This window comes from Lonchura striata, chromosome 9, assembly GCF_046129695.1.
Source record: "Lonchura striata isolate bLonStr1 chromosome 9, bLonStr1.mat, whole genome shotgun sequence".
Classification (NCBI taxonomy): Eukaryota; Metazoa; Chordata; class Aves; order Passeriformes; family Estrildidae; genus Lonchura; species Lonchura striata.
The window spans coordinates 20,895,960-20,923,436 of record NC_134611.1 but is presented as its reverse complement, the minus strand read 5'-3'; the positions used below and the strand labels follow the sequence as shown (position 1 = coordinate 20,923,436).

Below are 27,477 nucleotides of genomic sequence, written 5' to 3'. Positions count from 1 at the left end.
GGCCGGGCTGTCGCCGACCGGGCAGCGAGCGATAAAGGCGCTCGTGGAAGGCTCCGGCTGAGTCACCCTTAAGTAATCGCGAACTGCGCTTCTTTGGGGCGGGCTGGTGCTGGCTACGCGCCGCTCCTGCCGCGGCACGGCCAGACCTGGGGCTCTGCCGAGAACGTCCCGGCTCGTTTTCTGGCAGCGCTCCGCACCGCTGTTGTTGGGGTCCGGTCTCCGCCAGCGCTGCCGGGCTGCCCGCTCCGGTTCCGCGGCCCCGAGGGAGGGGCCCGGGCGGCACTCGCTGCCGCGAGGTCGCTTGGCCAGCACGGACGCTCCAGCCGATCCGCAGAAAGCCTGGAGAGAAGCAGCAGTGATCAGAGCCGGTAACTGCGGGGAGAGCGTTCACCCCTCGGGCAGAGGATGCAGAGTTGGCTTTGTGTGTGAGTGTGTGCGGGTGTCCCCGTGTCCCCGCACCGCTGTCGGGGCAGCGGCAGCAGGGCAGGGCTGCCCTGCGGGCTGCTAGAAATGCCATAGCTGTGACAGTGACTACCGAGACGTTGGATACAAGTGCTTAGGTTTTGTGGGAATTGATCCCATGGAAAGCTGTTTAAGTAAGTGTAAAACGCTAGTGTGTACTCGAGATACTTCTGAGTCTCTGAGTAGAAAGCAAAGAAACCCTGTGTCCTCTTTTTTTTTTTCCCCTCTGTCTTCTGAAGAGGAGAGGGTGCAAAAGCACTTCTTTCCGTCCGAATTTGTGATTTCTGAAAGGCGATGTTAGTTTGAAAAAGTAATGCTAAAAAGGTTTTTCAGTTAACTGGGCTGGATTGTTTTTTTTTTTTTTTTGGTTTTTTTTTTTTTTTTTGTGGGAACAGAGGAGTAGTCAAAATAAATTGCTTCCTTTACCAGAGAAGGAACAAAAGGTGGTATTTTTGAAGCATTGACTAAAAAAAAAACTTAGATTGTTTGTAACCTTGGTAAAGTTCTCTGTTTCTGCCAGCAAAATGGGGAGAGAAGGTTTATTTCAAGTCAAGGTTTCATATTGTTCAGGATTACTGAGCCAACTGATTGGGCACTTGCATTTCAGAGATAATTTCATGGCCAAATGAAGAAGGCTGTACTTATTTTTGAATCATCTTCAGTGATCACTTTTTCTTGGCATTTTTTATAGATATGAAGGCATTCTACATGTGAAAATTCACAAAGAGAAGTATGGGATTTCTCTATTTCTCTCATCTTGAAAAAAAGATATTTCAAAAATAATTTATTCTGGGCTACGTATTTGCTGTTGCATCAGAATAATAGTTAAAAATAGCATTTTAAATATGCAGTTCAAGGATGTATGGGGGGAGGGTGGAAATTGTGTGGCATATATATAAAGAGAGAGAAGGAGAGCATGAACATTGTGATAGCACTTCAAGACCCTTTGGAAGCAGTGACCTGACTAATCTTGCGGGGATGTTTGATGTTTGACAGACTCATGTTTTTTTCTGATAGTAGCTTAAAGCCTTTGAACTACTGCATGTACTTTCTCAGTCTATGTCTCTGTATCATAACAGACTGTAGGTTCTTGAACCTTAATATTTTTCTCAAAGTCTTGTGACGTGTGCTAGACAAGCTACTGCATCAGTTTCTTTTTTTCATTACAAAAGCAGAAAGTACAGGTTGCAGAAAGCTGCTTCCAAGCCATTTTGGGGAGCAGAAAGCCTTTCTTTTTTGTTACAAAAATGAAGAATGCTACACTGCTTCTAGGGAGACAACGTGAAATCCACTTTGAATTTATAATGGCTACAGTTTTGATTGTATTTATTCCTATGGTGTGTTAACTTTAGAGGCTTTTTAGTCATGCTTTTTCCCATATTCTCTTATTACATACACAAAATAAAAATCTGGGGAAACTCATCTGCCTTTTTGTCCTGCCCTTGACTTTCTTCACCCTTAAGGATGTTCACTTCCCTTTTTTTTCTGTGCACATCTCCATAGTGCATGCAGATATGCCAAGTAACTTACCTGGAAATAAAGGATAATGGATCTTCCACTTGTTGAAATTTATTGTTGCTGATTCCAAGGAAGGGATGGGAGATGGGTGGGATGAATTTGTGGGCAGATTTGATGCGGCAAAAGTAAGTAGAGTTTTCACAGAAGTTGGCTCTACCTTTTAAATACCCAAGAATATTCAGCTAAATATCATAAACCATGTTCAAGTCCTCTTAGCTTCATAGCATGTATAATGGTAAAGATTGGTGATATGATAGCACCAGGTATAAACTCCAGTGATTTTGATATGTGAAAAGAATCACCCAAATGCCAGGTCAGTAAGGCTGAGAAAAATGTGGGTATTTTAATGTCCAAAACTGATTTAGGTATAGTTTTGAAATAGCTTGAGAGTTTAATTTGGGATTCTGAAATAGTTTTTCTGTTTCCTTTTATGAGGTTTCCCTTGGCATGAGTATATACAGCCTTGGACTGTGTGCTATGCTATTCATGTATATCTGAGGCTGAACTCAAGATTTCCCTTTCCTTCACTTCTCTTCTTCCAACATATTGAAACAAAAAAGTAGAAGCCACTGCCGTTGGTTGTATTACATTGTGGTATGGAAGGGACACTTGATCCTATACCTGAGTCATTCTGAATGAACCATCAGAACACTTCCTCAGACTGTCTGAACATCAAAAAGATTTCATGAGGACAAGCTGAGCCAGAAAATTTGGATTTGTATCCCAAAGATGGAAGAAGCAGAAGGATATTTAGTGTGTTGTTTTAGGGAACTGAAAGTTATTTGTTTCATTGTTCATGGTTATTTTTGTCTTGAGCAATCATGTGAAGAAACCAAATCCCAGCTGTTTGGACTTGTCCACCAGATACATACTTTATTGTATGTCCAATCTCCTACTGTTAATTCTAAATGAGATACTGAGATGCCTCTTCAATTGTATTTGCTCACCCTCATTCATAACAAAAAGCTAGAACCTCTCAGAAGTTACCTGGAAATATGTCATGCTTTCAACTTCTCTGTATTCACAATGTGACTCCTAAAAATTCTGTTCCCATATATTCTTCCAAATTACAAACTGAAGAAAGAGAAGTACTGCTCTATGTATAAATACAAATTCATTTGCCATTTTTAACATTATATTGGCACGAGTCCATCTTGTTTGCACCTAGGTAGGGGAAATTTGCATGATTTCCAAAATGTTCTGTTGCTGCATTTTGACAAATAGGAGTGCATACAATTACATTTCAGTTCCTTTTGAGCCATTGTTCTTTTACAATTTCTATAATTTCTGTTGTTAATTGCATAATGGCCAATGTTCAAGGCAGACTGTCTCTTAGGGAGTAAAAATTTCAGGGCTTCTATATCTGGTAAAGACAAACATTCTTTGAATCATATACTAAAGTATTTGAGACATTCCAGAGTCTTCAGCTGAAGAGGCTTCCAGTTTCCAGTGTTTATATTCAATACAAGAAAACTGGATGGATGGTTTGGTGGGACTTTTGTTGCCAAGCTGATTGTTGTAGTTCTCTGTTAATATTTATCAAGAATATATAGTACAGCAGCACATGAGCAAGCAGATAAATGTGTGGTGGAAGCTAGCAGACCTGCTGTTCTCAGTTTTTTTGGGTTGGTTTTTTTTTGTTTGGGTTGGGTTTTTAATTTGTTTTGGGTTTGTTTTATGAGGTTTTTTGTTTGTTTGGGATTTTTTGAGAGTTTTTTAAAGAGGTTTTGTAGGGAGGACTGTTAGAAATATTATCAAAGCTGCACACATACTTGTGGCTATGTGTATTGCAGGTTCTTGAATGTAGGTACTTCTGTACTAACTGTGGAACCCTACCTTGAATCCTCAAAACAGTACTTGGGTATGAATTTGAGGGTTAAGTATTGAATTTGTAAGTCACATGAGTACTACTTAAAAAAAAGCAATGATTAGGTCAACTCTGGGAGTTTGGTTTTGATTCTCAAGGACTTCTTAGGAGTAGGGGTGAGATGGAAAATGCTGTACATCAGGGGGTCATTTGTTGGAAACACTGTTGGATTGAAAACCTACTGGGTTGCTGTAAGAATTACCTTGTGATTGGGTTAGGAGAGTGAATTCTCAGCTTTCTTTGTGGATCCTCAAATATAAAGTGGTTGAAAATTTCATGTCATAGTAAGCCTACTGTGGCCTCATCAGCTATTAAACCAAAGCTTTCTCTGTTTACATTAATAACAGCTTGGGTTTGACGCCTGCTTGCAGATAATGTGTTCCATTTCAGCATAGCCATGGGAACCTTGCAGGAAAGGCAAAGGAAAACTCTTTCACTGGATAACCTGAATGAAACCAGTTGAAATTCTGAGGTTTGGGGGTGGTTTTATATAAACCAATAAGAAACTATAACAATTAAATAAAGACTCCTAGCAGGCCTGTAAGGAGAACAAGATCTGTACAATATGAGCCAGCTAGTTTCCAGTTTTTCAGACTCCATAAACAGTGTTTCTTGCTTTTCTACAGTGAGTACACAAAGTTAAAGTTTCAAATGGTTGTGTGAATTATAAGAAGACTTTTTTTCCCCCAGTTGTTGGAGGTATTTATATCATTCTGTTTTAAGAATAAAGCTGAATTTACAAGAAACAAGGTCAGTCAGTTTGCTTTAGCTAGAGGAGATTGCAGGTTTGTAGTAATCATTTGCATTTTAGATCTTTGTATCTTTGGACCAGTTATTTTGCTTAGAACAGCTGTAATGCAAAATTAACTTTACAGGAATTATTGTGAAAATAACTATGTGATATTTTCAGTACTTGCCAATTAGTAGAAACTATGTTCTTCAACCACATCATAAATGGAGAGATGATATAGTATTTCACGTCAGTGTAATAATTTATGGCAGAATTTTTGTGAGACTGTATTTTGGTTTCTTTAGGATTTTGTATTTTATTTGGATCTGTATGACAAAAAATGTCTGTTCTTTGCTAACACCTCAGATCTTTTCTACTGTTTTCATCAAGAGATGTGACCAGAGTCAAGCAGATTCTCCCTAGGCAGAAGTGCTATTTCCAGAAACTTTTTTACTATAGTGCATAGTACCAGTGCTCTAACAGAGGCTTGGCAATTGAAGAGTTAAAAAAAAATTATTTACTAAGTATTTATTGTAGGACTTTCAATATAGGAGAATTGGGAAGGGATTTGTTGTTCAAGTCTGAAAACCTTATCCAGCTGGTAAATCTCTGCAGTGCAGCTGACAGGAAAAAGCAGAATTTTTACATACTTTGATATCAGTTTTAGCATTACTGTAAAAGTAAGCCTCAATATATAATGTACAATAACCTCTGACTAGAAGTAACAGTAGCTTCAGTACAGAAATATTTTGATAGTAGCTGTGATGCTAAGGCTGGAGAAGGGAGTGGGAGGACTATAGAGGCACCTCTGTTTTCCTTGCAACACCTGTGCATTCCCCTAAACAGGAGGAATTCTTGTGCAGCTGTGAGCACCTGACTGCCAGGGTGCTCATCTTATTTTTCAGTATGGAACTTGACCGAGGTCAGAACAGATTCCCCCTGTCCATAACTGTTATTTCCAGAAGCACTTCTGCTTTCTGAGTTCATATCAATCTCTGCAGCATCTGTGGCTGTTCCAGTTTCTGTGAGAAGCACCTGGCTAACAGCTAGGTGAAATAATACAGGGCTGGTTGCCCTTTAGGTCTCGTGGTATGTTCCACAGAGTGGCTTTTGCAGACTGATACAACCGCATAGGATAAGGCAGCAGTCTGTCTTCTGCAATACAACACTGAGCACAGGGCAGCATTTTTTGAGGAAGAGAACTGTAATTTGTTAATGAGCCTGAAGGGTTTGTCTCACTAAGCTTTTTGCTCACGCGAACAGAAAAACCTGTACTGTATGGCAAACTGCAATTGATTGTACCAGAGACTGACAGCTATGCAAATCTCTGTGTCAACAGCAATTTGAGCCAGCAGGCTGGGCATGCTGAAGAAGAGAATTCCAGTAATCTGCTCCTGTCCTTATCTCTTGGGTAGAGCCGTTTAGTTTACAGCCTGTTAGAAATATGTGACCAGTTATCTGCTAGATTTATTACTTGAGCAAGACTCCTTAGCAACAGGTTTTTCCTCACAGTGTGCCAACTACTGGGTTTAAAAACATATTCTTCCAAACCAAGCTGTAGTGTCCTTTATTTTTTGACAAATATTCTGAAAACTTTGCTTGTTGTCAGTGATTTGGATTGATGTCTGAGTCTACAAAGGATGTGAAAAAGCAAAAAATAGGAACTTGGTGGATTAAAATGGGGAATTGTTCACAGCCTGGTTTTGCATATTTGTCCAGACTGGTTGTGTTTGGTTGTGACTTTTAACGTGTATATAAAGTTACATACATGTGTGCTTGATGTGCATTGGCAGCAGCATGACTGGGTCTTGAGGTATCTGACTGCCTCAATGCAAAGCAAAAGTTCAGTTTCAGAGACCTTTGTTAGTCATGCCACTTAACTTCCCTTAAGTAAGGACTTTGATGATTGATATACAGTAAGAAATCTTGGTTTTGTTTTTCCAGAACCAAAAATGATAGCTGCAGGAAAATTTTCAAGTCTTCCCAGAAACAGCCCAGTGAACCACCAGTTCTCATTAGCTTCTTCCATGGACCTTTTGACCACAAAACCTTCACCAATTGAGCATCATTCAAACTCCTTCCAAGGCATCTCTATCCATGGCACTCTGCCCAGGAAGAAGAAGGGAACAATTCCCTCTAGGTCTTGTGATATGTTTAGCCACGTGGGAGCATTGCCTTACACCAGAGCATGGCAGCAGACACCTTTTGTAGAGGATGTTATAGAAGAGTACCCTCCAGACAATGGAAAGAGCAGCGAACTCCATGCCAGGTATGTTGTAAAACCTTAATTTACACATGTTAGTCACATAGGGATTATTTTATATTCTTCTAGGTCTCTAAAGGCCCAGTCATAGGTACAGATAACTTAGTTTACTATAATTAGGTTTTCTCCTAGTATTCAATTTCGGTCTCGATGGAAGACCTACATAATTTTTAATGACTGTGTCTCACCTTTGCATGTTTAAAAGGTATAATATTGTGTGTACTATTCCCATGGATTAATTTTTTTTAATTTACTGAATTGCTTTGATATGATCCTTTGCATTGCTGTAACAGAGCAATTTTAAACAAGAAGTCATAACTGTTCAAACTTGGTTTTGTTTTGTATTCAATGCAATATGGATGGAGGGCTGAGGAAAAGGAGAGTGGTGTTTCAGGTGCCTCAAATCTCGAGCTAAGCCTTCTTCATGAAAACTTGGTAGAACCCAAAGTACACTGAGTTAATGGCAAATTATCCCTATTTATTATTCCTGCCTGACTTTGTGGTTAATATATGCAAAACTCTTAAGAAAGACTCATACTCTTATAGCTAGCCTTTTTTTTGGGAATCTATTATCATCACTGATATTTCATTGCTTATAAAAGGTAATTAATTTTGTAGATGTCCCTTTTGTTTTGTTTTGATATTGAGTTCTATAAAATGGGAAAAAAATTACCTGCTAACACAAGAAAAATTCAGTGTAATGCAGTGGATCAGTTAAAGACATAGAAATGAGAGACTATTGGTTGCTTGGCTGATGGAGTTAAAGGCTGAGAAAAGATACCCAAATTTTAAGCTCTGAATTAGGATTTACAGCCTTGCTTTGTCCATCACTATGGTTTTTTGGTTTTCAAGTCTTGTGAGCAAAGAAGAGTTCTAATTAGGTAAGGTTGTGTGTGTAGAGTGGTTTTCTTACACTTTTTGCTTGTGCTTTATGGGATCAAGCTTTCTTCTCACCTAAAAAGATTTTCTTCTCTATACCCCATTCATTTTAAAAGAAGAAAGGACCTAAGTGGGTTTAGTACTTCTCTGAGCTGTACCTGCCTACATGAACTGCCTTTTAAACATCATTTGCTTCTTTTATTTACATACTTTTAGAGAAAGCCAGCAGCCTGGGGTGTTGCCATGGAAAGAATATGGTGATACACACTGAAGTTATATTTTATATCTTCCTTTTCAAGAGCCATTAATAAACATTATTTTCTTGAGAGACCAAATCCTACTGATAACTTGTCTTATGCATATAACCTTGTCTTAAAAGGAACGCTTCAGTGCACAACCACTCAGAGTACAAGCAGAATGCTTGAGAAGAAAATGTCAGCAAGGTCTGCCTGGTCAGAATTAGAACAATGCTTTTGAATTAATAAAGAGATTCAAAGGGTGTTATTAGTGCAGTCTGGGAATAGAATTTGTGTCTATTGAGTCACAGCACAAAATGCTGTTCATGTTTGATCTTTCAATTACTTTGCTAAAACACACTCTGAATGCTATGGTAACAACTTGTAAGAATTGGTTTATTTAATTTTTACAATAAATCATTATATGTTCTGCTCCATGATCTGACTGCACAGTTGTGTTAGAGCAGAAGCCAATACCAACTCGGCAGTCAGCAAATATATCACTTCTTGAATCTTCCTGCAATGACATTGCATTTTCATTACTTTAAAGGAAAATTGAGAGAAAAAATCTGATTTTCATGTGTTAAGCAGTTTTCCAGATGTGCTAAGTTATGCATTCTAATGCTTACAATCATATCTGGTCCCAATAGTATAAGGGAGTCCACATTACCTTTTTCGTGTTTTTGCGAAAAAAAAGCCCTTTTACTTCAGTGTAGGAATTTGTGAAATAATGTAGTATTACAAGAATATTCTGCAGTCAGGAGGATATCAGTCTTTCATTGCTATAATGCCATTTACAAAACGGAACATTTACAAAAACACATTTTAATGAAACATTATCATGATGCACTGTTCAAACTAAGTGCTGTGTTTGATGCCAGTGGGCCAGAACTAATAGTCATTAGGATTGCAATGTTTATGTGCACATGGATATGAGTATTTTGAACTGTGGCTCAGTCATGTCATTGTTTGATTAATTCTAACCTAAAGAACATATTTCACATATTTCTGTGAAATATGAAGAAATAAAGAACATATACACACTTCTGATAACTTGGAGAAATTATCTTCTCAATAGCCAATGCAATAGGAATGCATTCTCTTTTTGGTTTGTGAATGTACATCTCTGCTAGTTAGTTCAAGAGGGAAAAAAGTTTTCCTTCTTGAGAAAGCTGGCATCTGAGTTTTAGAGTCTCTTAGAAATAATTAAATGGCCAGAGTTAGGATCAGCTGAGCTCTTGAAAGGTAGTTTTATTAGCTAAAAAATAATTCACTCTTGAAGGTGAAGAATTTCACTTTTAAAAGAGAATTCTCATTGTAGCATGTAAAACTAAAGCTGCTTGTGTGTAATGTTCTTTATTATCTGACATTGATAATTAAACCTAAATAAAGCTTAATTGTAATTTCCCTTTGACCTAGTTAATGGTTATCTTTATTTATTTAGCTCTGCCTTGTATTATGACACCTTTACTTAAAGGAAAATTATTCAAATTCCCATCTGTTGCTAGAATTAGTAGTTTGGTTTTTTTTGGCCTGTGTCACATGGCTGCCATCAGTAAACCCAAAATTTCCATTGCATTCAGATTATTATGGTCCCTCACGAGTGACATTACAGTTTAGCAGACTTGTGGCATTTTCATGCTTTTTCATCAATGCAGCCAAATATCCCTCAAATAAACAGGACCTAAAAGCAATGCAGAATTATCACTGTCACAGTAAGTTTGAGTGTGGTGATAAAGACAGCTGTCAGAGGCCTCTTTTGACAACATCTGCCATTTCAGTTGGATGTCAGCAGTACTCAGGTAGTCTTGGGTTAGCACAGTAGTTATCTCTGTGGGTCTGGTACTGGCTCTGATATAAACATACTTGAATGTTATCTCATTGTAGAGATGCAAGGAATTTCTGAGATGTTATTAAGAAGATGGAATAGAGCAAAGACATGCAAATATCCCAGAGCAAAACTAGATTCCATTATTGATACCATGCTCTCTGTTTCATGAGGCAGTGTGATTGAAAGAGAGAGCAGAACAAGTGATTGCTTCTTGGACTGTCTGTCAGCTGACAGCTGTAGTATTTTCTGTTCCTAAACTCATCACTGCCACATTCTCACCACTAAATGATGTCCTCAAGTGCCATATCCAAACACTGAACACTTTCAGGGATGGTAACTCCACCACTTCTCTGGGCAGTCTTTTACAATATTTTACAACCCTTTTAGTGGGAAAAAAAATTTTAATAAATATATTATTAATAATCTAAAGCTCCCTTAGTGAAGCTTGAGGCCATTTCCTCTTGTCCTCTCATTCTGGTGGTGTGATGGGTTCAACATTGTGTTGTCAGTGAGGCAGGCTAATAAAGATGTGATCTTCACAATCAACTAAAAGACAGTGAAGGAGAGAAAAGATACTCCTTTCTCAGTACTGGTAATTCCTCTATTTCCTGCAAATAGCCTGTATTCTGGTTGAAATAAACAGGGTTTGTGACAATTAAGTGAAATTCCGTTTAATAACAGCTCCAGTGTGAAATTGTAAATTGTTAAGTGGTCAGAAATAGGATCTGGATTTGCACAAAGTTGATGCTGTTGATGGCCATGATGCTTTGAAAGAACTTAATGTCAATTATAGGATGGACAGTTTAACACAGCAATAAAATCAAAGCTAGGCACAATTTCTTAGAAAGATGTTTATTAAATTTTTGTGCAGTTTGTAGAGTTACATGCCTTTTTTAAAGCCTCTAGTATTTCAAAAGCCTTAGTGTCCACTTAGAAATTTAGTGTTTGAGAGAATGAAAAATAGTTCATTTTGCCCTTGCCCTGTATATAGTGTAGGACTCTGTAGAATAGAGCTTTCGATATTTTGGGAGAAACTCTGTGGCCACACATTTGCATTTAATCACTATCTTCCCTCTGCTGAGCCTATCCCTAGGAAGTGTTGAAGCACACCATCTGCCAGAAATCATCCCTCTAATTTTCATGGTAATTAAAGCTTTAAAACAAAGTTGACATTAATTTACTCTGGCTGTTTCACATTATACAGGACATTTGTGAGCATGTGCTGGTTTAGTTTCTGATTACTATCTTTGGCAGTAAACCTGCATCATCATCTTTGCTGTAGCCATTTCATTTCCTTGGACTTGTAAAGACAATTTTTTGTTCAAATTCCATTACAGACATTTAAAAAATGGACTCACTGATAAACAGTAGAGTTGTATTGTTCAAACTGGCTTGGAATCAAAATACTTCATGCATTTCTCTAAATAATTTATAATGCCCTGGGTGCTTTATTTTATCACTATTCATGAGAGGGTCTGATCTACCCACTGGTGAGAATTCGATTTTTTCCATGTTTTTGAAGCTTTACTTTTAACTGTGTATGAATTTGAAGTGTTGAGTTCTAGCTACAGAGCTATAATTTTAATCTTTTCTTCTTTGCTTCTGTTTTAATTTTCTTTTCTCAAGCCCAGTAAATTCCTGGCTATGCTGTAAGTCCTGATTGTGATTATACTTACAACACTACTGTTTTTATTTATGTGGCTACAAACAATTCATTTTTGTAGGTAGACAAGGCATAGCAGCTTTTTCTTACACTGCCAAGATTTCAAGTGTGAATTGTCCATCTCCCTTTTTTTGACATGGTTCAAGCATGTTGAAAAAAATTAAATCTGGCAGGTGTGGGGAGCCATGGAAGAAAATATTTTTATTAGCTTGATTCTTTCACTAAGGAAATGGGCACACCAGTAGCTCTTAAGGTCTTCCAATGCTCATTGAACCTTATTGCAAAAGATCAAAATGTGATAAATAGCCTGTAAACTAAAGTACATTTTATAGACTGGCCCTAATTATCTACACCCAGGTGCAAAGAATACACTTATTTTCTGTAGTATGGTAAGTGTGTGTGACTGCATATTTAGCTAGACTTCAGTTTGTTATTTTGAGTACTGGTCAGCACACTTTTTTTCTTGTTTTTCTATGTCAGCTGTTTCAGATGAAGTGCTCTCATCTAGCAGTGGACTTTGTACTGCTGTAGCAGAGAGCAGAGTAGATTAGTTTATCTGGTTGTTTTGGATGTTCTGTTCTCTTCTGAATTTCTGATCTTCAAGGCTCTGCATGTTTGGCTGGATGATCCTCACATCTTTGTCTCATCTAACTATCAAGGAAAAAATAAAAATATGTTCAGTTTTAACCTTGACTAATACCACTGACATTAACAGGGTAATTTCATCAGCATAAAGCTAAGCAGCCTCACTGTTCTCTACAGTGCTTGCCCTTGTCCTTGGAGGGCAGAACATTTGGAAGCTGGCAAGGTGTTAGTTTTGAAGTATAAAACTATGAATGACTTAATTCTGTGTTCCCAAAACTCTTCCTGTTCTCTTAGTGGCATTACCACACTAGATCAAGCCTGCTGAAGTCCTTGAATTGACAGTTGAATTATAAAGGAAAAGAGCTGGCAAGGCTGTGCTTGGTGAAGAGAACACTATTCAGGAATTTGCTTTATCCTTGTCAGAATTTGCAGCTTATTTTTCTTCTCCAGATGCTGCAAATTCTGCTTTTCTTTGGATTTAGAGAATGGGGTGGATCAGGTATTTGACAGCATTTATTTTTTTCAAACTAGTGGTTTTGCAAACATTGTTTGTTGGATAATTTTAATTTGAATTTGTGCTACTTTTTGTATATTAATATTGTGTGTACACTTGAATGATAAGGTGCACTTTGAAAATTAAAAATAATTTTTATCAAGATTTTATTATATCAAGTAAAACAAGTATTTTATATGTTTTGTGTGGGGAGTAAAGTGAGTAATAATAGGTTTTTTTGTTTATAAAATGCAGTGTAGTTCTTCAAGTATGAAAATATTTGCAAGATTACCAGGAAGAAGACCAATATCTTGGTTCCCTTTTAAATTTTAGGATACAGTGGGGAGGAATTTTTATAAATGCCCAAAATTTTGAAAGTAAAAATAGTTACAGTTTTGGTGTAATGACTGAAGCTACCTCTTAGTATGAGTTTTGTATTTAAAAAGGTCTGAACCAAAATGTTCGTATGTGGTTGTGTTTCTTAAATAAGAGTACCACAAGTGTGTTGAATTTGGGCTAGTGAATATCTCATTGACTTCTGCCATGCATGGGTTTTTGAAATGGAAGAATTCCTTAGATGTTTCCAATGCTTCATGCTTTTTGTCACAGATTTTCCCATTCTTTCTCTTGATGTGTCCTATTCACCTGTGCACCTGCAGATCTTTGCTGCCTAAGAGTTGGAGCAGAGCTACCCACTAAAGCTGGGAGATGTTTGTGGTAGAAGGAATGCTGTGTTGGATAAGGAGGGAATAGCTAATAACTGCCTACATTCAGTATCAAATCCTCTTATCCTTTAACTCTAGGGGTTCTTTCTGTCTTTGGCTTGTCTACCTTTTCTTTTTAGCCCTTCTGTCCATTGTTGGGTTCAGATTATTCTGTTGTGAAGTTCTACTTCACCCCTTTGTTCCCATTTGATACTCAACATCCTCTTTCTTTGCTTGGTGGACATAGACCTGCAGAACCAATGCTTCACTTCTTGATTTTTAGGGGGATTTTGGAAATCTGCCCATGTGGGATCTTCAGGGAGGGAAATGAGGAAAACAGGACAAAGTGTCTCAAAAAGAGAGACCATCTCTTCAGTATTAAAGATTAGTTAAACCACAGTCCTTCAGCTTCTGAGCAGAGGAACTGAAGTTCCTTATGGGATGAACACAGTTTTATCATGGTTTGAAATTAATTGTGGGATCATGACCTTGTTTTAAAGAACAACTTGACAGGTAAACTTGAGCTCAAATGCCTCAAAGCCCATATCAAAATTGGTCAGTGTTGTTTTTCAAAAACTTCCTGGAAACTTTTCTTTTTTCTGGTATTTTCTTCCTTGAGCAGAGAACACTATATGTAGTGGAAAGTTTTTTGAATTACTCCTTCCGTCACACCCAAAGTTCCTTTCCTGGCTCTGCTGCTTTCTGGTCTCTTTTGTAAGTGTTATGGAGTGCCCTGTTCAGTTGTACCAAGTGCTGTATTGCTTCTCATCCTGCCTTCTGTTCGTATGTATTTGGTTTCATTTCTGTCCCTTTTATGCTCTAAATAGTGGTTAAATGTTACATAGGGGAGTATATTCCTAATGCTTACTTGCCATATCCAATGAAGAAAGGCATCCAATGTGATGAGCTTTTTTAGGTGGGCTCAGGGAATAGACAGGAAGGACAATTCTTCCTCCCACTATTGTCTTCTTCAGTGCTAAAGCCTCATATTAGCATTCCTATGCTTCCGTCCAAATACACATTCCTGAAAGATGTATTAGCCTGGTGAAAAACCATACTTGGTGAATAAAGTGTACCTAGAATTAGATGCATTTCAGATTAGTTAGTGGAGACTGTGATTCTACTGAATATTTGTCAGTGATTTTCTTTTTTTAATATATGCATTCATTTTGGAAGGTGATACTGATTTTGAACACTTAAAATTTTGTGGCACTGGATTCAGGATAACGCACAGCAACTAAAACACTCACTGTAAAGAATTGCCAGCTGAGGATAAAAGTCAACATTCAACAGCACATATATAAATCAGTTTGTAGTAGCAGTGTCTGTTTTGGATAAGCAACAGTCTTGCTGCTCAACCATTACTCTCATAGAATAGATCTTGGGATAAAATATTTAGGAAGGGCTTTGGTGGGCCTGAATGTTAAGGAAAATAGAGGAAAAAGAATGGAGGTGGCTAGTCTGAGCTTTTGAACAGGTTGTAGAGACTTGTACTATGTGTGGTGCAGAAACAGAAGTTCTTCTGGAAAAGGTAGAAAAAAATGGTGTAGATTGTTCTGCTGCAATAGGTAAACTGGAGCAAGTTAGAGGGATGCAGATTGGAGTGGTGAAAGTAAATTGCTGCAACATTATCTCTGCTGGGGCATTCTGAACAAATAGGATTGAGATTTTATTTAATTCAAGGAAAAGTACATTGCATCTCTTCTGAAGTTTTAATTACTGGAGTCCCTGCTGTTCTTTGTGTGAGCTGCAGGTCATCACACAGTTAGTCATAGCAGTTTGCACTTGTTTCCACTGGTGTTTGAATGAATCATGCCCGTGGTGCTGTGCAGCTGGAGGCAGAAGGGCGGAATGCCCTTAGGAATGCAGCAGAAGTGCGTGTGTGAAGCAGAAGCTGCTGGGGGATAAAATCAGGAGATCTTTTACTCTAGTTTGCAGTACAAATAAAATCAGTCTGTGCCACATACACCGAAACATGCCGTGTCCAGCATGCTCCAACTTGCACCTTCATACTTAAGTAGTGTGTATTTCAAGAATCTGCAGAGATGGAGAGATTTCAAAGACACAAACTGAAAAACTGAAGAAGGCATGTGATCTATCTGGTCGTTTTACAGCAGTTCTCTCTACGTTAGCAGACAGCTTGATAGATTTTCAGGGTCTTGGGCTCCTTTTGAGCCTCTCTTGTCTTTACTCAGATTTGGCATTGGCACCATTGGTGTTGGAACTATTGAGAAGATAGTTCTCATTATTTCTCTTTCAATAAGGTAGGAAGGAGAATGTTTTTGAAAATGTCCCTAGGAAAAGTCACTTTAAAATGAACACACAAATATTTTTTCATACATCAAATACTAGCAATGTGTCCCAATGTTTTTCCCACAGGAACAGTTATGAAAGTGTGAAGTAGCACAAAGTTGACTCCAGGCCAAACAGCAGTTTCCACCACTGTAAGACTATTTATATGGGAGTTGAATGATAGGGATGATTTGGGCAACTTGATGATACTGTTGTATCTGCACTTAAATTTTGTTAAAGTTATCACAGCTAGTTTATAATTGTAGCTGATTGTTCTGTGAGGATGCCAGGGGCCTGGAAAATGCAGATGCTTCATATGGCTTAGCATGTAAAGGTCTGCAGGATTTTTCATAGCACCAAGGATGAGAGGAAGTAATGTACAATGTTAGAATGGTGGAGGTTTTCATAGAATCAAACAGCTAAAGATTACAGCATATCTGCTTAAAGATATTTTTATTGAAGCAGTCCTGTAGAGAACTATTGGACAAACTGCAGAGTAAAAAACAGATGATGTCCGAGTTACTGAGATTCTGGCTATTCTCTGGCACTCACTAAACTAAACAATGGATGTTGGGATTGAACAACAGGATTCAGCTTTTCAATTCCAGCATTAATTGTCAGTATGTAAGCATAGGCTATCAAATATTTTAGAAGAGTGACTAGCTACCAGGATGTTAAGGTTTTCTTTACCCAGTTTTTGTATTTGGTTGCTCATTGTCTTTAAATCTATGCAGGATTTGAAACTGGCAGTATGACAGTATTTAGTTTGTCATACCAGAACTATGATTCAAGTTGTTTATAGTGATTTTTTTTTCCTTCATTTTAGCCAGTGACCGTTCATGGTGACAACTTCAAAAGGGCTTTTTTTTAAATATATATTTTAATTCTCCCCACACATTTGGCTGTTGTTCAGATGTGTTGGGAAGTAGAGAAATAGCATCCAGTAACAGCTGAATTCCATCTCCTTTTCTCATCTTGGTCAGCTCTAGTTATATTTTGAAGAGGTCCTCATACAATGATAATTCCTATTTTCTGAGAAGTTATGTTGTTTCTCATAGTGGTCAGATGTATCACTCCTTGGTCATAGTCAATGCCAACCAGTATGACACCAAACTCTTCATTGTTGCAGAAAATGTTGCTATGGGGAGAACAGGTAAGCAAAATAGCAACTTCACATTTTTTGATGTCTTGCCTTCATCTTTTTTTGGATTTGCTGAAGCACCACACTTGTTTGCGAGCTCTGTGTATTTTCTTGGCTGTAACAGCAAGAAACCCATATGTGAAGAAAAAAAAAGCACATAAGAATCTTGATAGGAATCTTGAAACTGAAGTGAAAAGAAATTGAGATAATTTCCAAGGACTACCGGGGACAGATTAAAGGGTTGTTTGTCTGCAAGATCAGCCAGCATTGAAAAAGGGGTTTTCAGATGCCAGTCTCTGGAGAGAATGTGTTTCTGGCTAGGAAAAGCATCAGAATCGTGAGGGCTAAGATTCTGGACAGATATTACTGGAGTAGTGCTTTGCTTCCATAGTTTCCACACAGACCTTGTGTGTGTGGAGGAGGCAACAGAGGATATGCTCAGGAGAATGGCTTCATTACATGCAAGTCAGGTGGTTTTTTTTTCTTTTTTGTTCCAGCGAGTAAAAACATGCTGGAAAGGGATTTTGTTTTGTCACAAAATCAGGTGATAGCAAGACGTAACAGCAATAGCAATACTCAAAATAGATGTGGGAGTCTGTTTGCATCCCTCTCTTAAACTACTTTCTGTGACAGAATGGGTATGGAAAGAGCATTAAGCCAATACTGTGTGTCCTACTGCATACTTACCTCAGCTTGAGGTCTTCTGAAGACTTCTCTGTTCCAGGGACATCATGCTGCATTAAGTATGCTTTATATCTGAGTGGAAGTAGATCTTATCTGATTATTAGGAAACCAAAATGCATAATAAAATCCAATAATAATAAAAGTGTGAGCCCACAGTTTACACAGCACTGGTTGACTTATGTGCAGACTCTAATACATAAATGTTGTAGGTAAACAGGTGCAAATAAATATAGCCATAAAGTCAAACTTTTTATGAAGACAAACATTAGCATTATTTGAAAGGTAATAAAATCTGATAAAAGATAAGAAAATATTATTGAAACCAACCTTCAGTTAAATCAATTCTGAGAGATGGCAGAACCTGCTACTATCTTTTGTCTGATCTGTTAGTCATCTGAAAGTATTAATTTTTTTTACAGATCTTGTAATATAATAAATGAGAATGTGGGTTCATAATTTTTTAAGATTCTTTGAGAGGTAAAATGGAAAGAAAAAGCATACTTTATAGTTTTCTTAATTTCATGACAACATAGATTTCCTTCACTGGTAGCCTATGGCATAAAGAAACATTATTGCTAACAGAGAACTGAGATTGAGGAGTTCATTTTATTTGGTTGCCTTCTAGTTATTTGGGCTAACTGCTTCATCTGGTTTTCTGTATGTAATGTGATAATATTGGGGTGGAGTCAGATGACAGGAAAACGCAGTAGTTAATCTTTACTAATAGTTACTGCACATCAATGAAAGTTACCATTCCTTGAAAATAACTTCAAAAAATTTGCACAAAGGTGAACAAGGGAAAATGAGGGAAGAGGGAGTAGAACAGCTTGGAGAGAGGTATCTGAGATGAACAATGCTCCAACATAAACATCTTTCTGTATGACTTAGGATAAATTGCAGAGTTTTGTACATTTTGCTGTGGGTCAGCTTACCAGATAAAATACTACAGTACTTGCAAAGATACTTGTTACACTGTCCATTTCCCAAAGCCAAACATTTTCTAAGCACTTCTATCACATGGATGCTGAAAGAAATGCAGGTCACTACTTCCTCTGCTCTCGTCTGGATATCCTGCTTTATATACCAGTAAATAAACTGTTTTGTCTTGAAGCTTTTCTACCTCTTCCATTTGCTTTGGCTTGATCTGTCCTAAAGAACATTTGCCTGATAGCAGAAGGTGGGAACAGTGGAGTCTGTAGGAAGGCTGGTCTGCTGGAGTGCAGACCATCACAAGACACGTTTGCTGCCAGAGTAAGCGCGTTTGTTCTTTCAGAGTGTGTTGCACATGCTGTGCTGGTAGACCCTTTGTCCTGAAAGATTCCACAGGCAAGTGAAGAACTGAATTGAAATGTTTTTCAGTAGCATTTGGTACTGGAACAACTTCCCACAGATCATTTGAATGTGAGAAGAAATCAGGCATGCTTAATGACTTTGCTGAACTGATTAAAAATGGGATTTGTTTTCCCAGTCAAATTGATAGGTATTGAGAAGGAAAACGTCTCTTCTGTTTCAAAGCTTTCTTTTCTTTTTTCCTCTGTGCTTCACCCCTGTGTTCTCTGCTATGCTGATACATGCTTATGCTCATACAGTTGTCAAGCTGATCCTTCTTTATATATTGCATAGGAAAAAGTTTCAAATTCTATTTACATTGAGTCCAGCATTTTATTCTTTAAAACATCAGTTGAGAATGCAGTTTGACCCTTGATGTAAATACTGAGCTAATATGAAACAGCAGCACTTGATACAGCCCAAACAGTTGAGCACCCTTATTTTGTGGGGAAGGTTCAGTATTCTGGATTAATAGCTGTTAGGGAACCAAACTAAAAATTGAGTATCAAATGATAACATGGTTTTAGATCATATGTAGTTACATTCTAAACAACATGGGGAATTCAGAGACTGTTTTCTGATTGATTAATTCCAGTGCAACCCAAATTCAAGATTTTTGAAGCTGCTTATTGCATTTCTAGTGTTACATTTTTGCAACAGTTTCCACCAAAAAGGATCCTGTTTCTAAATTTATAAAGATCTGTTGTCCCTGGGGAAATCTTCATTGCCATAACAAGCGCCCAATCCCTCTCTAAGTTTACACAGTTTTCATTGTGCCTGTTACATGTTTGTAGTTAAGGGCAGTACCATGTGTGTCATCCCAGGTTCTCAGAAAACATACAGTCATGTACTACAAACTCTGTTAATCTGCTAGTTCTCAAATAAAAACAAAATATACAAAATGCTTTGAAATAGAAATAAAAATAAACATATATTTTATGGAAAGAGTTGTAACAGTGCAAGGCTCTTCAGTTAGGCTTCTTTGCCCCTTGCCATCTGTCTGTATAGAAAACCTATGATGAGATTTCTATTTTTAGATTAGGGCAATAACTTGATTATCTGACTTTCAAATAATTGTGATGCTGAAATTATGATTATTTTGAGAACTTCCTTGTATATATAGAAATTGAATGTAGTACTTTCTACTTCCTGTAAGCAGTGCCCTCCCAGTGCTATCAGAGGCAGTAGCTTAAATGGGAAAACATAAAAGCGAAGAAATAAATTCAAAAGCCATTTGGAGAGCTCTCTTTTAAATTTATTTCAGATATTTTAGGTGGCAAGTAAGTATTGCAGCCATCTGTTGAAATGTTCAAAATTTTTATTTGCTTAAAATGGAATAATTAATTTTATTTCTCAAATTAAGTACTATTGGCTCCACTACATTTCCTTCTAGAAGAAACCAGTGATTTATATGTTTGTTAAAAATTAGATAGCACAGGCTATCAAGCTTTAACATACAAGTTTTAACAAAGATTTTAATGTGACCTAGTAGCATATTGCTCATATTAATGCATATTTTCAGTATGAGGTTGTATTTGGACTTACCTTTTTTTTGTTTGTTCTTCTGTCTCTCCTTGTCTCCTGGTACCATTTTCTTACAGAGATAAGACTATTCTGGATCCTACGTTGGAATATGTTAAGGTAAGGTACTGTTTCTTACCCTTAAAATATTTCATTTGGTCTATACCCAGCACTGACAGAGCATTTCCAGTCATTTGTAGGTAAATAGTACAGCTGTCTGTGTCTTGGTACAGATAAGCTAAATGTGAATGCCAGACTGTTTTCTTACAACTTCAGTGAAATATTTGTGAACATTGTACTTTAGGTTGCATTTTTCAATGGGGCTTCTTTACAGTTACATGGTGGCTGCCTAAATTCTTGCTTTGGTTAACAGATTAAAAGAACTTGTATTTTTTGCTTATGGATTTCTGGAGAAGTAAAGAAACACATCTGAAAATATAATAAAAATGTCAATTTTAGGTTTACGGTTTTAGCACTGTACTTACTAAAATTACAGATAAATATTCACTTCTGGTCCAAGAAGTGGCTGCCACAGGAGACTGTCAGAACAGCTGCTGGATTTCTGCTCTGAACAGGTAGTTCAGTGTTGCAAGGTCCCTGGCCTCAATCCCAGCCTGAAGTTGGGATATGGCAGGGAAGAGAAGGTCAAAAGCCTTCTCAAGAGCACTGTGGAAGAGGGGAAGCCAGAGGCAACGAAGTGGTGGACATGTTAATTGCTGTATTTAATTTACTGTCTTGCACTGTGCTGTACTGAGTATGCTGTTACAGTTTTAATACTGTGACTAAGTGTTAGGCAGAAGTCTCATGTGCCAGTTCATCAATATGTGTCTTGTCTTGTTTCAGCAAGTTCTGTATTATAAATGTGGTTTCTGGTCTTTTCAACTTTCCTAGTAGAAGCTTGTCTTGGACTCCTGTCAATAGCAGTGGTGCTAAGCTTAGTAATTAAAACTTTGATGTTGAGGAGGAAAGCCTGGGGAAAAGAGATGTATGAAGGAGAATACAAAGGTTACCAATCCCTTTTCTTCCCCTTTCTTTTTCAGTTTTTCCTTTCTATATCCCTACCTTTAGTGAACTTTGAGTTTGGATGCTAGTTCAGTGGTTTTATAACAGGAATTCTAGACAAGAAATCTCAAACTACAACTTTGAAAAATATGCAGAAATTGCTTTCTTATAACTCCCAAAAATATTTTTTGTCTGTAAAAGTCTGGGTTGCTAATAAAACTGCTTCTAAAAATGTATTCTTACACAGAAATCAGTCAATCATAAATAAAGGAGGTCTATCATCAGTTACATCTAACTTTCTTTTAATCAGTTAACCTTAACTGTAAAAGTTGTGGGTGAATTCATACCAACAGGATCTTGGACTCCCTTTGTTGGCTTCAGTTTTAGCAAGTATGTGCTCATTTTTTCCTGTAACTTATTATACAGTAACAATTATATTAATGTTGATACATTTTCCATATCCTCAAATACATTATGGTGGCAGGTATAAACTGCTGAACACCAACATTCTCAAGCTTCTCTGCAGCATGTTTATACCACCATTGCCAGTTACAAGTCTATTTGGTATGTAGTCTGTATTACATAGTTTGAGCTAGCAGGTAGGCTTTAACAGATGTTCCTTAAGTGATAAAAAATACCTTAAAATGAAAATGAGGTAGGGAGAGAAGAGAGAGAAGATGACAGGAGCACTATTGGGAGTCATATTTTGCTCGTTCAGGATATGGAAGTTCTGAGCAGCACATTTTTATTTTCTAGTGCACAGGAAAATATAGTTAGTGTTGTCTTTCAATGGAGAAGTGTTGATTTACTGAATGAAAACACATAAACTTGAGTATGAAGCATGTATGATGTATCACTCCTACATAAAAACTCACACTGGAACTAATTGTACATGGTAATTGTTAAGTCTGAATCAATACTGAATCAAGTTTCTCTCATGTTGCTATTCAGGCTGGAAAGAGAAGAGGGACTTTGGATTAATTTGCCTTGAAAGAATTGCATTATCTTGAAAGAAATATATGGCACAAATTTAAGTTGTGTTAGGGTAGTTTGGCTGATGGCAATGCTACCCAAGAGTTACAGTCCCAAGCAATTTGTACTGTGTCAGGGCCCTGAGGGCACTAATTGTTCTCAGATGTCCTGGCCAGCCTCACTTGGGACCTCCACCCACACACACTGGGCGAAGGCTGCATCAGGCTGGGCTTTCAGACCCTGCTTCAGTTGCTCAGAGGCTGTTCCTGCCCCTAGTCCTGTTTCCAAGTGCTGTGTGGGCAGCCCAGGACAGACTTTACACCTGGTCTCTTACCTCTCTCTTGCCTGAGGCTCTCTGGAATGTGATAGGAGCTGTTGGTGTCATTCATCATCCTACTCACTTTTTTGCTGTTTTATTCTGGTCAAGATACAAGACAGAAAATAGTGGTTATAATTTTTTTTAAGAGAATGTTCTCTATATATGAACTGTGGTTTCTAGTTTTTTAAATCACATTGCTCACAAGTGACAGTTTACTACATCTTGAATGTTGATGTATTAGCTCATTCAGCATAAAGAGAGCTAATTATGCAAGTTCTAGGGAGGGATGAAAAATGTACTGATTTGCTGGAGTCTGAGTATACTGAAGTGTCCATATGGCTTCAACTCTTCCTTTGTATTCACAGTGCTGCTGAAACCATGGTCACAGTTAAATGGCTCTTTCAAAAAAAACCCTTTCATGGTAGAAGTGAAAACAGGCCAGACTGCTTTGAGTCAGGCTGCTACCCAATTCATGAAAGAGATTCAGGGACACAATAGCACGTTGTACATTCTGTGAGATTTTTACAAGTTTTATGAACCAAATAATAGATCCATTGGTAGCCTCTGCAGGTTCTTCCCACACCCTGAGTCTGCACATCCACAGAACAGATTCCTGCAGTAAGGGAGAAAGAAGCAGGGGCAGATTAGAGTGTGTCAGAGAACTTTTTGTGAGTCATTTTGATCAAATGCATGTGAACTAAAGATAGCTTTCTGTCCCATTCCTATTCACTGTAAATACTTTAGGATCTTTTTATAGAAATCAGTGCTGTAATCATTGAAGCTATATCAGGGTGAAAAGAAAAGGAAAAAAAAAAGAGATTTCTCTCTTCCTGTCAGGGAAATCTTTCAAGCATTTCCTCTGGAACTAGTGCTTAATAATTACAGAAATACGTATCAGCAGTGAGTTGATAAATATTACTATGGCCTGAAGTTTTGGAGTTGTATTTTATTCCACTGGTGGAAAATGTGCAAAATTTATGACTGTTCAGCATTGTCATGAGAGAAGTTTATACTTAGATTCAGACTGGGAAAAACTGTTGCTGGTTTAAGGAAGTTCCAGCTGCAGGAAAAGAGTTTCTTGTGAAGTTCTTTTCAAGGATTCTTGTTTGTCTCAGCCCCTTAATTCTTTCCCTATTTTTACTCTTCCTTCATTTTGTTAGAAAAGCAAACTGATAGAAATTACTGTCATTCATCATGGATTAGGGTAGTGCAACTTAAAATAAAATTCTGATGACATTCCAGTATGTTATCATTATCTATAGCTTTGCAAGATAGGACAGTATTATGTGGATTTAAGTCAACTTCAGGGAACTTGGATCAGGTTATGAGATTTATCAATTCAGTTTGTATAGTTAATTGCACAAATTCATAATATTGTGGATGCCAATACAATATAGGTATGGGTGTTTGACTCTCACAGTTCTACTGGCTGAAGATACTATGGTAAGAGGGTGGTCAAAAGTAATGTTTATATGTGTGTATGTAAGTTTAGGAAAAATCTGTGTCAGCATGACAAGTAGCCACAGTTTGAGAAACAATTTTTCCTGATGACAGTGAAATTTCCTTGCAAGCAGCCTATTTTAGACATGGAAATATATCAGAGAAATTCCCACCTCACTGGAAAACTTGCCAAGTCCAGCGTATTGCTGTTCTGCTGTGTATCACATCCTGCAGAGACTTGCCTGTTGGATGCGAGCTGGGGCTTGTGAGCAGAAAGTTTGTTGGGTTTCTGCGTTGTCTGACAGCATTAAGCAGCAGGGCTGGGAGGAATGCCTGACACAAAGGCGCCACATGATCAGGAGGTTCTTTTTGAGTCTGTAGGGTGGTTTAAGGACTTCTTTTTCACACATTTTCCAAGTGCAGCAAGGACATCAGTATCGCAAAAGGTGCAGTTATCTAAGATGGAATGTGGTTTTTTTGAGGAGAGAAACAGTATGCCCATGTGGCCAACATGGACTTTACACATCTCTGTCACTACGGATTTGTCATCTGACTCAAAGATCATCAGTGATGTCAGAGACATTGCCTCTTTTTTTATGTTTCTCTGCATAGCAGGAACCGAAGCTTCACAAACATTTCACAGCAGTTGCCTCTTGTTTGTAAGCTGTGTGATTCAGACATAAAAAATTCTGTTACAGCCAATCTAATGTTAAATGAACGTAATTTTTGGTCACAATGAAGCTTTCGGTTTAATTCTCGATGGGTGGTTGCTGGTTGTGCGCTGCCCTCTGCTGGAAATGAAACACTTGACTGGGTATTTTTAATCGAATCATGGATATTCAAATCACATTTCGTAATAATTTTTTTGTAACTATCGTAGGAGCCTGGCTGTTTGGAAGTTGGTTGCTTTTTCTCAAGAGACATAGAATTGGGTGTGTGTGTATTTTTCCCCTCCTCCCTGTCATTAAGTTACAGATGTAAGTCCTTGAGGGAACTTGAGAATTATTTTTCTTGTCAGCTGTCCCTAAGATTATCAGAATAGATGTTCTGATTTGTCCAAAACTTCCAACAAAAGAGATTCCTTACGGTACCAAAATAATCAGCTCTACCTCCCAAACTAGATTAGTCTAATTATCTTTTAATTGTTATTGTGGGAAAAATTTTCCTAAATCATGATATTTTGCATATAGAGGTTTGGTTTTGGAGGTTTTGGTTTTGGTTTTTTTTTTTGGGGGGGAGGCAGGTTTGGTTTGGGGTGTTTTGGTTGGTTTTGTTTCTCTGTCTTCTATTAATAAACTATCTTTAATTTTCTAGTGGGATAAGTTTGTGCTATTGCAATAAGTTGTACAAAGCATCTTGTCTTTTACTTTCAGTCCTGTTGTGGTGATAGTAACATTTCACGTTGTAGAAATACTTTTTAAGCCTTATTCTAGGCTTGTTTTTTACCATGTCTCCCCTTTCTCTACTTAAAAGGGGCAACTGTTTCTTTAAGCATGTATGATAATTGTTCCTAAAAGCTTTCATCAGCCCAGGAGACAAAAAAGAAGACTTAAGGAGTTACATATATTGTTGAAATTCAGCAGCTCTCAAGAACTTAATTACCCTGAAATCATGGTAATAATCTTGCCCTGTTCATTTGGAGTTAAGGAAAACTTACCTTATTTGATATAATGCAGTTATTCATAATTAATGGTGTAACATAACACCCAAGTTTCAGTATTTTCTCATGTTGAATTTTTTTTTGGCCAACAAGCTGGTCTCTGAAAATAAGGTTGAGTCAGCAGTTCTGGAATGTATTGGCTGTAAAGTGATGAATAAAATATATTCTGGTGCTTGCAGTAAATTCTGCAGGAAGTATGATTCTACAGCTCTGCAAGACAATGCACTTTCAGTCTACTCTCTTAGTTAATGTTTCCCTAGAACAGTGAACCCCAAGTTAGCCTGTTCCTGTTAGGAGCTATTTGCTTTTTCCCAGCCCCCAATTCCTGGATGGCCTGGTTAGCTCTAAGATCTTGGCTTTTCTGTGGTTAGTGGGGTTTGTGGGTTCTCTTGGTTGGTTGAGGTTTTGGGGTTTTGTGGATCAGCTGTGATGGAACTTAGTGTTCTGCGAGGAGGAATATTTTTTCTTTGTGAATTATAATCCTTATATAAATTGAGTTAAGTAGATAGTGGCTTTCTAATTATTCTGACCTTCATTATGAAGTGTTTTAGCAGTACATTGCCCTCTCCTGATGCTGAAATGAATGGAGTTTAGGTATTTTGCTTATGGGAGCATCTTCTGTAATTCTGAGGATGCTTTAGTAAATATAAAATGCTGATGATTCTTAGAGCAGCAAGCATCCTTTCTGTGCATGTTAATGGTTAATCTTACATGTTATCCTACCATGGATTTGACCCAGTTAATGTCTTCTACTTTAATGTTTTCTATTTCTTCTGTTATTACTTATTAACTCTCAAATGATGTCGGGTCTAGAGTCCTCAAAAACCACTACATGCACTGATGTTTGAGTTGAAAACTATAAAATTACTTCACTCTAATTTCCTTGGCACCAGTAGTAATGCTGGTGGCAGTAGCTACTTAATTTAACTTTTCAATACCTTTATTAGAGGATCAGTGACTACTATCAGGTCTTATTTACAAATGAGAAACATAAACTGGAAAGGTCTGAATCTGAAACATGGGACAGAAGTCCTGGGGTGCAAAAAACTGATATTATTTTATCTCTAATGAAACTTGTATTTAAGCTAATTACCTGTTTTCTCCAAAATATTAATCCCAGTGGCTCTCAAATGCTGAGTGTTATCACAGCATGGTTTGGGTTAGCAGGGACCTCAGAAGATACCAAGTTACAATGCCCTGCCTTGTGCATGGGCACCTTTCATTACACCAGATTTCTCAGGGCCCCATCCAACCTGGCCTTTCGATAACACACACACCCAAGTCAAAATGTCCATGTCAGTGAAAGCAGATATGGGCACACGGTGATGTGCATTTACTTTTCAAAGAAAGAGGGGAAAAAGGGGGTTGGTTTATCGTTTTAATTGTTTTGAAGATGGACTAATAGCAAAAGCTGTCACGGACGTGAAAATGTTTATATTTAACTCCACGCAACTCCTTGCTGTTGATCTCTCACTGTCTGTAAGCTCATGAGCCACAAGGGGGAGTGAGTATACAACGTGTGGAGAGCAGATGATGATGATGACTTTTTTTCATTAGGCATTTTGGGTCCTCTTACTGATAAAGCCTAGAGAGGTAAAGCTCCTCATCTCTCAGAGCTATGTTTACAGGTAATAATTAGATTAAGACTGATCCATTGTGTGTGTCTGTCTTGCCTCTTTTTGGAGACACACTGAGTTACAGTTTAGCCTGCAGAGAGGGCAGCAGGAGGAGCATTGGGATATTTCAGTTGGGATGTTATCTACTGCTAAGTGCTGTCAAAGGAGTAGGTTGGCCAGACATTTTTGTATTTCGGATATTTATAGAAAATAAGCATCTACACAAGTAACAGAGCATAATGTTATGTTGCCTGTCTAGAATACCTGGAG

General features: G+C 37.7%; 1 protein-coding gene across 3 annotated transcripts in view; it reads left to right on the top strand.

Moving 5' to 3' along the window:
* The window catches only part of BCAR3 (BCAR3 adaptor protein, NSP family member), a 67,381-nt gene that overhangs the window by 12,292 nt on the left and 27,612 nt on the right, over nucleotides 1–27,477 (top strand). Inside the window, exons 1-3 of one of the 3 annotated variants that reach the window (XM_021525981.3) lie at nucleotides 178–368; nucleotides 6,522–6,846; nucleotides 20,279–20,318. In XM_021525981.3, the coding sequence (XP_021381656.2) occupies nucleotides 6,530–6,846; nucleotides 20,279–20,318 (357 nt within the window). In that variant the 5' untranslated portion in view covers nucleotides 178–368; nucleotides 6,522–6,529. Of the gene's footprint in view, nucleotides 1–177; nucleotides 369–6,521; nucleotides 6,847–12,484; nucleotides 12,534–20,278; nucleotides 20,319–27,477 lie in introns of those variants that run through there. The other 2 variants (XM_077785449.1, XM_021526025.3) reach the window with 2 other exon arrangements.